At 43.2% G+C, this 12010-nt stretch overlaps 1 protein-coding gene across 2 annotated transcripts in view; it reads left to right on the top strand.

Moving 5' to 3' along the window:
- The window catches only part of nhsl2 (NHS-like 2), a 134978-nt gene extending 123351 nt beyond the window's left edge, over window positions 1–11627 (top strand). For both annotated transcript variants that reach the window (XM_078275504.1, XM_078275505.1), the window contains exons 5-10: window positions 3415–3597; window positions 4880–6035; window positions 6204–7359; window positions 7549–7858; window positions 9120–9237; window positions 11297–11627. In XM_078275504.1, the coding sequence (XP_078131630.1) occupies window positions 3415–3597; window positions 4880–6035; window positions 6204–7359; window positions 7549–7858; window positions 9120–9237; window positions 11297–11621 (3248 nt within the window). In that variant the 3' untranslated portion in view covers window positions 11622–11627. The remainder of the gene's footprint in view (window positions 1–3414; window positions 3598–4879; window positions 6036–6203; window positions 7360–7548; window positions 7859–9119; window positions 9238–11296) is intronic.
- The last annotated feature ends 383 nt before the right edge of the window (window positions 11628–12010 follow it).

Below are 12010 nucleotides of genomic sequence, written 5' to 3'. Positions count from 1 at the left end.
GAAGCCGGTCCAAACGACATGTAGAAATATAGTCAATGAAATGCTGTTCAAACAATAGTCATATGTTGTCTCTGCAAATCACCAGAGACGTCTCACATCTTCAGCTCTTCAGTGATTGGGTATGGGCTAACACTGTGGAAACAATGTTATCCAAATCACTGCATCAAAGTCTGGATTGATTCTTTTGAAAGGACTTAAAGGTGCTGTAGGTAGGACTGTGAAGATCCAGGACTTAGCCAGCCATCAACAACTTCTCAGTCCCTCCCCCCTTTCTGCTAAAGCTCAAAACGGTTTCCTAAGCCCCTCCCCCCACAAGGGAGAATGAATGCGTGCGCATGAGCAGTGATTGACACGCAGTTAGACACCCCCCCCTGGCACTGATTGGTGCATCTGAACAGGGAGCGGTGGATTTTTGCAAATTGCACTACAGGCTGTAGGTGGAGCCAGAGGAGCCAGATTTTTTTTTTTAATGACCTGCTTCATGTAGTTCTACTGGAACATAGGGTCAGTTTCAGCAAATATGACAGAAAGTTAGTTTTATAAGTCTTACCTACTGCACCTTTAACACACCTATATGTACACTGATACAGTAGGTGTTATTGCTTTATTTATTGCTTTATTGTTAGGCTTAAGGTCCATTTTAAGAAAAACAATCTCTATTTATCCCTGTGTTCAACTCACAGGGATTAATACTAATGAAAAATTTGAAAGATCTTAAAAACATGTCCAGTGATTGGAACCAACTTTGTGGCGACTTCGTACTATTATTGAGAAGAACCTTCGCAGACACTGGGTTAAGACTTTATTTGAATTGCTTCGATGTTGGCACTCAGTTAATTGTCGTTGTTTGTTTCATCGCTACAAACAAATGTCCTTGGTGTGGTCAGAGGCGAAATATTTGGCCTTTAACCCTTCTGTTGTCTTCCTGTTGACCTGCAACTGTTTGTTTTTCTGGGTCAAAATTTAAAACTAAGATTAATCGACACGTTTTCTCACTTTTCCCGACATTTTTGTCACTTTTTTCCAAGTTTATTGTCAATGTGGGTTTTTTTCGCGCTTTTTTTTAATCTTTTTTTTTTTTTTGACATTTTGTCCATTTTTTTCAATGTTCTTGTATCATTTTTTTTCTTGAAAATGCTATAAAATTGAATAAAACGCCCACATTCAATGAAAGTAGTGAACTGGTCATTTATTTTACGGAACCATCCACGTTATTGTTTTATTTTTTTGACAGTGTGATATACAATGTCCCGAGGACAACAGGAGGGTTAAGATGGATAAACGACAGCACAACAAGCTTTGCTCTGTAACAAAACTCTACATATACATTTTGTTTCTTAAACTCTGTCTATGAGCTTTGTTCCCAAAATGGGAATAAAAAATGCGTCGCCTCAGCTCAACTTGTTGTTTTTTCTGCAAATGTTTTGTGCCGGGATTATTATCATGTGTGGAGTCCCTTGTTTTTGGTTTTCCGTTCAGCGTCACATTGGTTTATCGTTAGCAGAACAAGCAGTTATGGAATCCAACGGCACAGTGCTTGATTCATGAAGAAACAAAAAGCAGGGGATCTGTATATTGCTTTCTGACATCTTTTTATGGTTTGTACAATACACTATACAATACAGTATTCTGTATTGCTCCTAACTCAGTTTGTTTTGGCACTGGTTGCATCATGCCAGTACACTTTTCCATCGATTCAACTAAATTTGATTGATTTGCTGTTTCGCCTCATTGATTTTGTGCGTTTTCTGTCTTAACTCACCGAGGGAAAACAAAATGTCACTGAATGGCATCATTTTGTTGTAGGAGATATAGCAGCAGACTGCATCCGATACGACTGTTGCTATAAAGCAAGGCTGATGGCTTAGTAGAAGCCTGACTGACTTATGCAGCCGGGCGAGAGGCTGCACTACACATGTTGTTGAGGTAATCAAGTGGGTACCTGCTTCCTCCGATGACTCATTGGATTACGGTCTGCTCAAACAAGACATCAGAAGGACAGGAAGTGAAACAGAACAGCAGGTTTCTCAGCAGCATCTGCTGTAAGTCACTGTGGATTAAAAAATGACTGCGGAAAATGTAGAACGTAAACATGTGGCAGAAAAAAAGAAAGTGTGGCAGTTCAAGCATGTACTTACATCAGTTTAATGCACTCTTTCTCATCTGCAGTGACATGTTCAGCGGAGGGGACCTCTTGTCAGCTGACAAAAACCTGTTGATTTAAACAAGCTTCAGGCAACTTTGAGCATCAGTGGCTCAAAATACCAGTGATCATTCAGGGTAATAGGAAATCCAGAAATCATTGAGCATAATGCCAGTAACATGCACGCTCACGTTCTCTCTGTGATGGTTTAAACCAAACTTCTGGCTCGGCGGCCAGATCAGGGCGCCAACACAATTTCATAATGTAACCCTCATGTTGAGAGTTCATTGTTGAATCTGTCAAATATTTTTAATTGTTTTTTTTAACCATTTTGATTTTCCCAGTCATATTTTAGAGTAAATCTGAGCAGTACAATTGAGTCTTTATTTCATATTTTAAGAGAACAACCAGGCCAGTTTGACAGCCCTGATTTAGACAGTGAGGAGGTTGGTGAAAACAGGTATTTCAGAATTGTAGCAGTTGTGTGTTGTATTGTGAAACATTTTATTTTTTTAATTTTTTTTTTACCTTTATTTATCTCATTTGCAACGACGACCTGTCACATTCACACAGTTACACAGTTACACATTCATACCTGGAAGCTGCCCAGTACAACCACAGTCTGATCTGCGGGCCACTGAGGGCCACTGAGGCACTTAAGGGCTTTGCTCAAGGGCACCTCAGTGATGGTAATGAGGGAGGAACAAGCACTGCTCTTTCACTTTCCCCACCCAGATTTTATTCTGCCGGTCTGGGGATTGAACCCGGTGACCTTACGCTCGCTTCTCTAAACTCTAGGCCACCATGTCAAATTGCAGGAAGTTTGGAGTTTTATTGTGAACCATCTGCAGAATTGTGGAGTTTGAATAAAACAGCAAAGTGGATATGGTTGTAAATAATTATTGAGTGAAAACTATATTTTTGTTTAAGAAGTAGCAGATGATGTAGACAAGACTGTGTTTTTGAGCTTTGGAATTGCACATTATGCACACTTTAATATTAAATGTGAGAGGAAAACTCTTGCTTACCAAGGTTTCGTCAAATCTTCACGTAAAAAGTTTCCTAGGAATCATCAATTACATTTGAATGCGGAAATTAAAATGACTGTTCCTGACACTGCAGGTACTGTAGGTTTTAGCCAAGTTATGTTAAGCTTATCCTTAAACGTTTGGGGCTGCCTTTGCTCTTACCGTATCTTTTTAATAGTTAATGTTTTGTAAAGTTTCCCAATTTTTCACATTGCACTTCCCGTTCCTCTGCTTCTCCACCAGGTGAAGGGAGAGGAGGGAAATTCCACGGGGTTGACCTCCTACAGCACTCTCCGTCCCCATCCCCCTCTCCAGGGGACCCCTTCCCCCACCAGCCCCGCTCCCTGGAGCCTGTCACGGACACCTTCCACCAGAACCTCCCCCTGAGGAAGACACACTCTGACCTCGACACAACCGTACCTGCAGGTGTGTGTGTGTGTGTGTGCGTGCGAGCGACCATTAATGGAAGCTCTTACCCTCCTCTGATGTTTTTCTTTTCCGTTTCATTCTCTCCTGGTCCTGTGGTTCAGATCTCGTTACCGCTCACATGAGAAAGAAAGGAAAGAAAGGAACAGGTTGCCACAAAATGAAATATCTCTACTGATTAACTACTAACCCCAATGTCAGCTGAAACTGTTGGTGTTGTTGGAAACCTTTATACCCTAGATTTTACTGTTCGCAGAAATCTGAACAACTGAGCTGTAAAAGCACTTCTCTTTTCACTGTGGCACGAAATGATCTTAATCATTTTTCTTTCTGCTTTTCACCCACCAAATTTTGAATTTACAAAGAACACCACAGAGATTAAGGTCAGGTTAATAATTTCTTTCCTCTGTATTTGCAGTAATCTGTTTTGCTCAGTGAAGGATAGTGTTGCCGGCAGCCAGGATCTTTTTATGCCTAATTGGTTTATTCACTGCAACAGGGATACACTGAGGGATACTCAATCGTAGGGTATGAAGCATTCATGTAAACGGTTTAACCTGAACAAGGCCATACTTGCGGACAGGCGAGAACGTAGCTGACATCATTTTTTTTTATTTCAATCGATTTTTTGTCAAGAATAATTAACTTTAGCAATGCAATATTACTGTTATTTGGTCCATGTCCATTACCCAGTCCAAACATGCAATAACCTTACATTTTGAATCCTGATTGACTGCAGACAATGGCGAAAACTTGAGTGTTAGTATATAATCTAATGCGCATAGTTGACATAGATGCATAGGCAGATTCAATTCATCTTTATACTTTATCTACAGCCTGCAACAACCAATCACAAAAGGGGTCAAATCCCAGGAACACCAGACACTTGGGTAGACATTCAATGATTAATACAAATGCATACATAAAAAGGGCCAACATTCCCATTTTGTGTAAAAAAGAATGCAAGGAATTCTGAAGGTTTATGGTCAATCAAGTTCTATAAAAGATTTTGTGCTGGCAGTGTGCAGTAGTCCTCGAGGTTTTATAAGTTAACTGGCAACCAGAGTGTAGTATATAATCGAAAGGATTGATGTAAGCATGCTGTCATGGGTGATATACTCTGTTTATTTTTAGAGGGTTATTTATGCTTAAAATCAAATAGTTTATATTTGTCAGCTGTAGATGGAAGCTGACAAGTCTTTATCTCTATATCTGAATGTAAGTTTGTTCTGATCAGTTTAGTTGTATTCATTCTCCCTCTTTTACCCCCTCTCCTCCACAGATAACACGTTGGAGCAGCGTGCCCCGAACCAACTTCACCCAGGAACTATGGACCACTCTGGGCTGCTGTGCTCAAACACACCCTCCGCTTCCTGGAACGGACCTAAAGGCTCCACCTTCTCTCCTGGAGCGTGGAACGAGCCTTACAATTACAGCATGAATAAAGGCCCGGCGGTTCCGCCCAAACAGCACAGCATCATTGGTAATGCAGGAGGAGGGACACAGGACGGGGTGATGTTGGTGAGCTCTGGACAGTCGGTGAGCTCACATTCCAGTTCATTCACGTCTGTGACAAACCCTTCTGGGAGAGGAGGGAATAACATGCCAGGGATTTCACTGGCAGCGGCGATAATGGGGAAGCGGAGCAAGACGGAAGGGGCTGCAGCGGATGGAGGGAGGGGTGGTGGAGGAGGAGGAGGGGGAGGAGAAGGCGGAGGGGGAGGGGGAGGAGGCGTTGGAGAGGCAGCGAGAGGCCGGGAGAGGTCGGCACGTTCCATAGCAGCGGCGAACGCCTTCAAGTTCCGGGAACGTTCCCTTTCTACGCCCACGGATTCTGGTTCCTTCTGTTTTACAGAAGGTGGTTTATGCCAGCCGGACGGGAACATTTTGCCTACAGGGAACGGGAATGCTATGGCAATAACAGGCCACCAACAACAGCATCATAACTTCCTGGGTTCGGGTGAAAACTACGCCCTTCTTTATCCTAGAGGGAGCTCCGAAGACAGCACAAGTACCACAGACACAATCTCTGTCACAGCTTCAGACTACAGCGCAGATGGCCGCTTGCGCCTACGCTCCCGCTCCATCTCACTTAAGAAATCCAAGCGCAAGCCGCCACCGCCTGTGAGGAGCGTCTCTCTCATGAAGAACCTTGGAGAAGCCGAGGGGAGAATCCACCATGAATGCGGTCTTTACCGGGATGGCCGGCCAAAGAGCTTGCACATCCCCAGGGACCACTTCCCAGACTTCCAGCCCGATTTCCTACTGCCAAGCTTGTCCTGCTCCTCTAAGCCCAGCGTTGTTGAGCGGGAGCTGGGCCATGGAAGCGTTGATGGACCTCCAAGCCTGGAGGTCCAAGCACCAGATAGGGAGGGAGAGACAGAGCTAACCTTCCCCACTCACTGGCAGCTGGGGGAGTGGAAGAATGACCCTTACAGGTAGGACATGAAACTATACTTTATGTTAGCAGCTTATTGGCTTGATGCAGTTTGGATATGGCTACCTGCCTGGTTATTTGTTTTATTGGCTATTTAGTATTCTCTAAGTTTGTTAGGTAAAGACTGGAAAGGAATTGAATGCTTGTCGCTTTTCTTCTTCTTCTCCAGGTCTCTATCAGGCTCCAGCACAGCAACAGGTACAACAGTGATTGAATGTATGAAAGTGAGAGGCAGCTCGGAGTCCCTGCTTGATTCTCCCTCCCCCTCCAGAGCCACCTCACCTTCACAGTTCTCCATGGAAACTGACGTCAAGGCATCCTCGCCCTTCAAACCCCCAGGACTTATGTCCCCATCAAGTGGCTATTCCAGCCAGTCAGAGACTCCCACCCCAACTGTTCCACTCAGTCACATGGCAGGTCACGGGACAGTAGGGACATTGGGGTGCAAGTTGCGTCCCAAGATCCCAGAAAGGAAATCATCGCTACCATCGCCAAAGGACCCGACTGCAAGGTCTAGATTGTCATTTGAGATGCCTGGGAATGCACATCTGGAGCTGTCATCAATCAAGCCAAAGCAAAAGGCCAGCAGACGGCATTCTGACACCTCGACGGCGGTAAAACCGGGAAAAATCAGCCCCAGCTCCTCACAGGTATTGCCTGTGGTTACCCAGAATGAGCTGAAGACTATTCGCCTTCGCTCAATCTCTCGTGGTGACTTGGAGGACTGCCCTGATGGGGCGTCTGACACCATCGAAGAAGAACAACATGGCCGAGACCTAGGCGAGGATCCCGGCCCGCCGCCCACCCTACCGAAACCCAAACCACCTGTCGCTGTCAAGCCACCGTTGCCCAAGCGGCCCCTAAACCTCCTCCTCAAGTCTCCTTCCCCTTCTTCCACTTCACCCCTAGCTCTCGACTCCCCTCCTGCCTCACCTGTGGACCGGCCTGTCCCCCTAGGCAACATCTACAAAGTCATGAGAAAACCCAAACCCAAAAAACCTCCACCGCAAACAACAAGTCCCTCTGCTCTTCCAGATTATAACACCGCTCCACAAACTGCCTATGACCATCCATTCCTGCCCCACTCCCAGGCCCTCTGTGATCTCCCTCCTCTTCCGGACCCACAGCCTCTCCTGGAAGACCCAGCGATGGAGCCTGACTTTGACGTCGACCCAGAGATCTGTTTTGGTCCAGGGGACGGAGGCTCACTCCCCTCTCCCTGCAGTAACCAAGAGGCCCCGGAGCTCCAGGACAAGAGCAAGACTCTACCCTCAAGGATGACAATCTCCTGTCTGGCAGAACTGTCAGACAAAAAGAAACCCAAGGTGAGGAAGACAGCTCTCAGAAAATGAGAGCTTTATTTTAGGGGTGTCCTTGTGGTTAAGGCCATCAAGTGCGTCATAAAGGCAAAAAGTAGAAAATTACAGTTTATAGTGGTAGAGATTGTCAATGTTGTTAATGTCTCATTTTAATCTCAGAATTATTGCTGTACTTAATTTCTCATTCCTGTCCAGGTTCCACCTCCAGTCCCCAAGAAGCCGAATGTCTTGCTTCTTCCCTCGTCGGTCCACTCCTCCACCAATGGCAGCACAGAACGCCAGACCCCACAGACCGACAGCCCCGTGGGTCTTCGGTCTCCTGTAGCAACATTCCCACCAGAAGAGTTTCCCGGTTTTACCAGTGTTCCTGATATGCTAGAGCAAGATGAGAACCACTTGGGAACAGACGAGGAGAGTTCAAAAGAGTCATCGCTACAGTCATCTCTGCATGATTCCTCCCTCACAGAGCTGGGAGGGAGAATGGCCAGCACTGCGATTGGGGCATGTATGTTTTAGGAGAAGGTTTTTAAGAAATGTGTCCAGACTAGGGTCAGTGAGAGTCGTTACAAATTAAGTCTGAGTCTTCGCCTGCATCCGGCATGACTCAAACTTAACTTAAAACATTTCAAAGGCCTAAGCTGAAGAAACATTAAAACGGATTACCCCACCAAAACTGTACATTATGAGAGGCATGTGCTTACCCCGTAGGCTTGCAGATGTAGTCAGCTTGGAATCACAACAGTTACAGGGAAATACAATGGAGACCCAGTTTCACAGTGAAAAAGGAGACTATGGATATCAAAATGTTCATATAAACTCAAACCACTTTTCTGCTAACCATCTGTATCCTGAGTGTGTTTTAAACCCTCTCATTCATACATCTTCCATTTGTCACTAGCGGTTTACATTAGACTTCCATGTAAGTGTAGTTGCATGCAAACAAAGCTAAATACCTAACGTGCTAGGGTCAAATGGAAACTGTATTTTGAAAAAAATATGAGTGTACTTTTTCAGTGGGGTATTCTTTTAATGCAAGTAATTCATCACACAATACATAATTCGATCCATTCCTTAATGGCCTTCCTCAAAAAGCTTTCTTTTACATATTTTAGGTATAGATAATTTATTAATGACTTGGATAGTTAGCAGTGAGTTCATTTTGGTAACTCCTGTAGTGTTGCAGTGTCTGTCAACTAGATATATGTGCACTTACACATTAATCAGAATTCTGTATGTGGTTGTGTATTTAAGAAGCTATATACAGTTAACTAAACCCTACCATACATGCAGTATTTGCTAACACATATTAGCTAATACTTACTGTTTGATTTCAGTCAACAGCTGTGGAATTCCGAACTATTTTCTTATCATTTTATATGCTTGTGAACATTTGATGAGCCTTCCCTGCTGCATTTGATGCATAACCTCTTGATTTTACCAGAGGAGACTTCTCAGGTTTTGAAGCAAATCAAAGCCCAATTGCTCTAAAATTGGACCAAATCAAAACACAGACTGGTCCCCACTGTTTGTAACAGTCGAGATGACATTAATCATTATTATCTAATTATTAACTGTTTGTTTATGGAACTGAGTCAGATTTACTTGCATAGCATACACATGTAGAGTATTATGAATATTGGCTTTGGTAAAAACAACCACAAAGCCAGCAGTAATATGCAGATATCATGTGCTGAACTGAAAATATGTATTTTACAAAAATAACATATACATATGATGTCTTGATATGATTTCTCTGTCTTGTTCAGATGACTTAGAAGCCAATGAGAAGACGGTACTCCACATTGCCGAGGAAACAGATGACGTCTTGTTGACCAGCACACCCGCAACACACACCACCGAAGACCTGTTCACTATTATTCACAGGTTTGAACAATACACATTTCAGACAAAGAGTATACATAGATACTACTGTATTTACAAACAGTTATTCTTATCTTTTACCAACCATTCTTAAGAAGAAATATCTTCTTAAAACCCACTTACGTAGTTTTCACAAAGAGTCTGTTATTCACCAATGTTTTCTTATTTGGGATTTGTTCTGAGGTAAGATAGAATCTCTGCACACTCAAGAGCACACTTTTTGTCCAAAATAATTGGTTATTGTATTTTCTTCAATTCTACAGCTGTATGATATTAACCCTTGTGTTGTCTTCCCGTCGAGCATGCAACTTTTTGTTTTTCAGGTTTAAAATGAAAAAAAATCTTCTGTCAATACTTTTCTGCGCTTTTTTACGTTTTTTAAAGCTTTTCCCATGTTTTTGTCACTTTTACCGATGTTTTGTCACTTTTCCTGCCGTTTTTGAAGATTTTCCCGACATTTTTGTCATCTTTTCACAACGTTTTTGTCACTTTTTTCCAAGGTTTTTGTCACTTTTTCCGAAGTTTTTCAATGTTCTATTATACATTTTTCTTTACATTCTATAAAATTGAATAAAACACCCAAATTCAATTAAAAGTAGTGAACTGATCATTTATTTAACTTGTGAAGAGCGTCGCATGGAAACATCCATGTTATTTTGTTTTAAAATTAATATATAATATTTAAAAAAGAAACCCACATTTCTGATAAAGAAACTTTTTGAAACAGATTTGACCCGAGGACAACAGGGGGGTTAAAGGTTTTAAAAAACAATATTTTTTTATCATTTACAATATTCTTAAAAAGCATTGCGGTCTTTTAAAATAGATAAACACTACACTGATACTTCAATTCACATCAATTATGAACAATTGGCCATCCAATATTTAGAGATTGATCGAGCTATTTATAGGCCCAAAGTAGATAGTAAATAGTATTTCTGCACCCTCAGCCTACTAGCACTATAGCATATTTACCGCTGCTGCAAGATGTTGCAGATCGAGCCCCGAGGAGGTCTCGCATCTTCCAGCACCATGTCGAGCTATATATGCAGAGACTGAGATGCTACTAAACATGCATTCACGTCCTGCAGAAGTGCCTCCACTGCAGAGCTATTGAAGTTTTTTTGTACGTTTGGTACAGGTGCTCCACCCACTTTAGACTTTCGTTTGGGCATTCACTCAAATTGCCTTTGATAATTTCTGTGTGCACACGGCCCTGTAGTCTGATGCCCTTTTTATGTGGATTGGCGGGGTGTTCACCTATGCTAATTAGGGGTAACTGGCACACACTTTGATTTTACAAGAACAATGGGATTCATCCTAATAAGAACACAGGTGTGAACATTTCTGCGGTTTCAGAACAGGTCACGAATCTGATGAAGACTTTTCTTAGGACCTTTCTCAAAAACAAATTTAAGAAAAAACTAAGGAAGATATTGGTGAACGAGATCCATTGGTATTACAGTAGATGCCTTTCCTCAAGAGGCTGTTCAAAAGTGCATTACAAATGGTTTCAGCCATCTCCAAGCACGCCTGCCGGTTTATTATAACCCAGAGCATGTGACGAAAGACGCATTGTCTTGTTGAAAAGGTGTGAGGCGGATGGAGCATAAGGTTCCCTAGCAACGGCTACACATACGGTGTGTCACTGCACGACCAGCGACTCTTTTTTTTCCTCTTTTCAGAATCTCTCTCCAGCACATGGCTGAAAACACACACACGGTATCACAAGAAAGCTCGTCTCTAAGCAACAAGTGTTCATGATTTTACCTTGCACGATGCTGAAAATAGCTTGAAAGGCAGAGAAGAAAAGGTGATGAGGGGGAAGAAAAACAGGGGTCAGTGGTTCATCTCTGACAAGAAAGGATGGAGTCCCTTCTGTAGTTACACGCTTTAGATTTTATCATTCTCTAAAAGAAGAGATGTCAATCTAAATGAGGGCTGGAGGAGTAAATCTCAAATTATGGATTGAAACGGACGCCAATGGTGTGGAATTTCAAATTTCTTTCCTTATCTTTCTATTCTCCACCTTTCCTAATAATCTTCTCTTACGTTCTCCCAGGTCCAAGCGAAAGGTGCTAGGTCGTAAGGAGCCGACGGACTCCTTCGGCAGCCGCCAGAGCCTTGTGTCCCCGGTGAAGCACAGCACCAGCGGGAGCGAGCTCCGAAATCTTACCTTAGGCAGTCAGAGGTCCAGCTCCCGCAATGAGAACTTTATGGCCCTGCTTCAGAAGAAAGGCAGCAAGTCTTCCAGCGGAGGAGCCAGAGTCTCCGCTATGGAGCTTCTCAAAAGCACAAATCCTCTGGCACGACGGGTCACAGAGTTTTCAACTGCCGGCGAGGGAGGAGACGCGGCATCCGGGAGTGACAAACCCAACGATCAATAAAAGGAATTATCGTTAACGGATGTTAACCAGGTCCGTTTGTTGTTGACAAAGCTACCAACCAATTCTACAATGTGCCACCCACTGCAGATGGGGCCTTCTGACTAACATGTCCAACCGGATCGCTCCAACTACTGATTGACCATTTGCACTGTCCAATCCAATTGGAGCACATTTTTGGACAAAATGGTCCCTCCCATGGTTGAAGCACTACTGTTCCCTGTCACACCGGTCCCTCTCTAGGAAAGCGAGAAATCTGTGAAGAGCAAAGTTTGTTCTCACTATATTTTCAATGAAAGGTGAAGATTTCAAGGTTATGCTTCAACACTGCGTCGTGTTTTCCTCATTGGGGATACGCTCAGTGTGGAGGCTGGATGCATAGATGGATGGAT

The sequence above is a fragment of the Sander vitreus genome, chromosome 19 (assembly GCF_031162955.1).
Source record: "Sander vitreus isolate 19-12246 chromosome 19, sanVit1, whole genome shotgun sequence".
Taxonomy (NCBI): domain Eukaryota; kingdom Metazoa; phylum Chordata; class Actinopteri; order Perciformes; family Percidae; genus Sander; species Sander vitreus.
The sequence above is the reverse complement of the archived record's forward strand: the minus strand, read 5'-3'. Positions and strand labels throughout refer to the sequence as shown.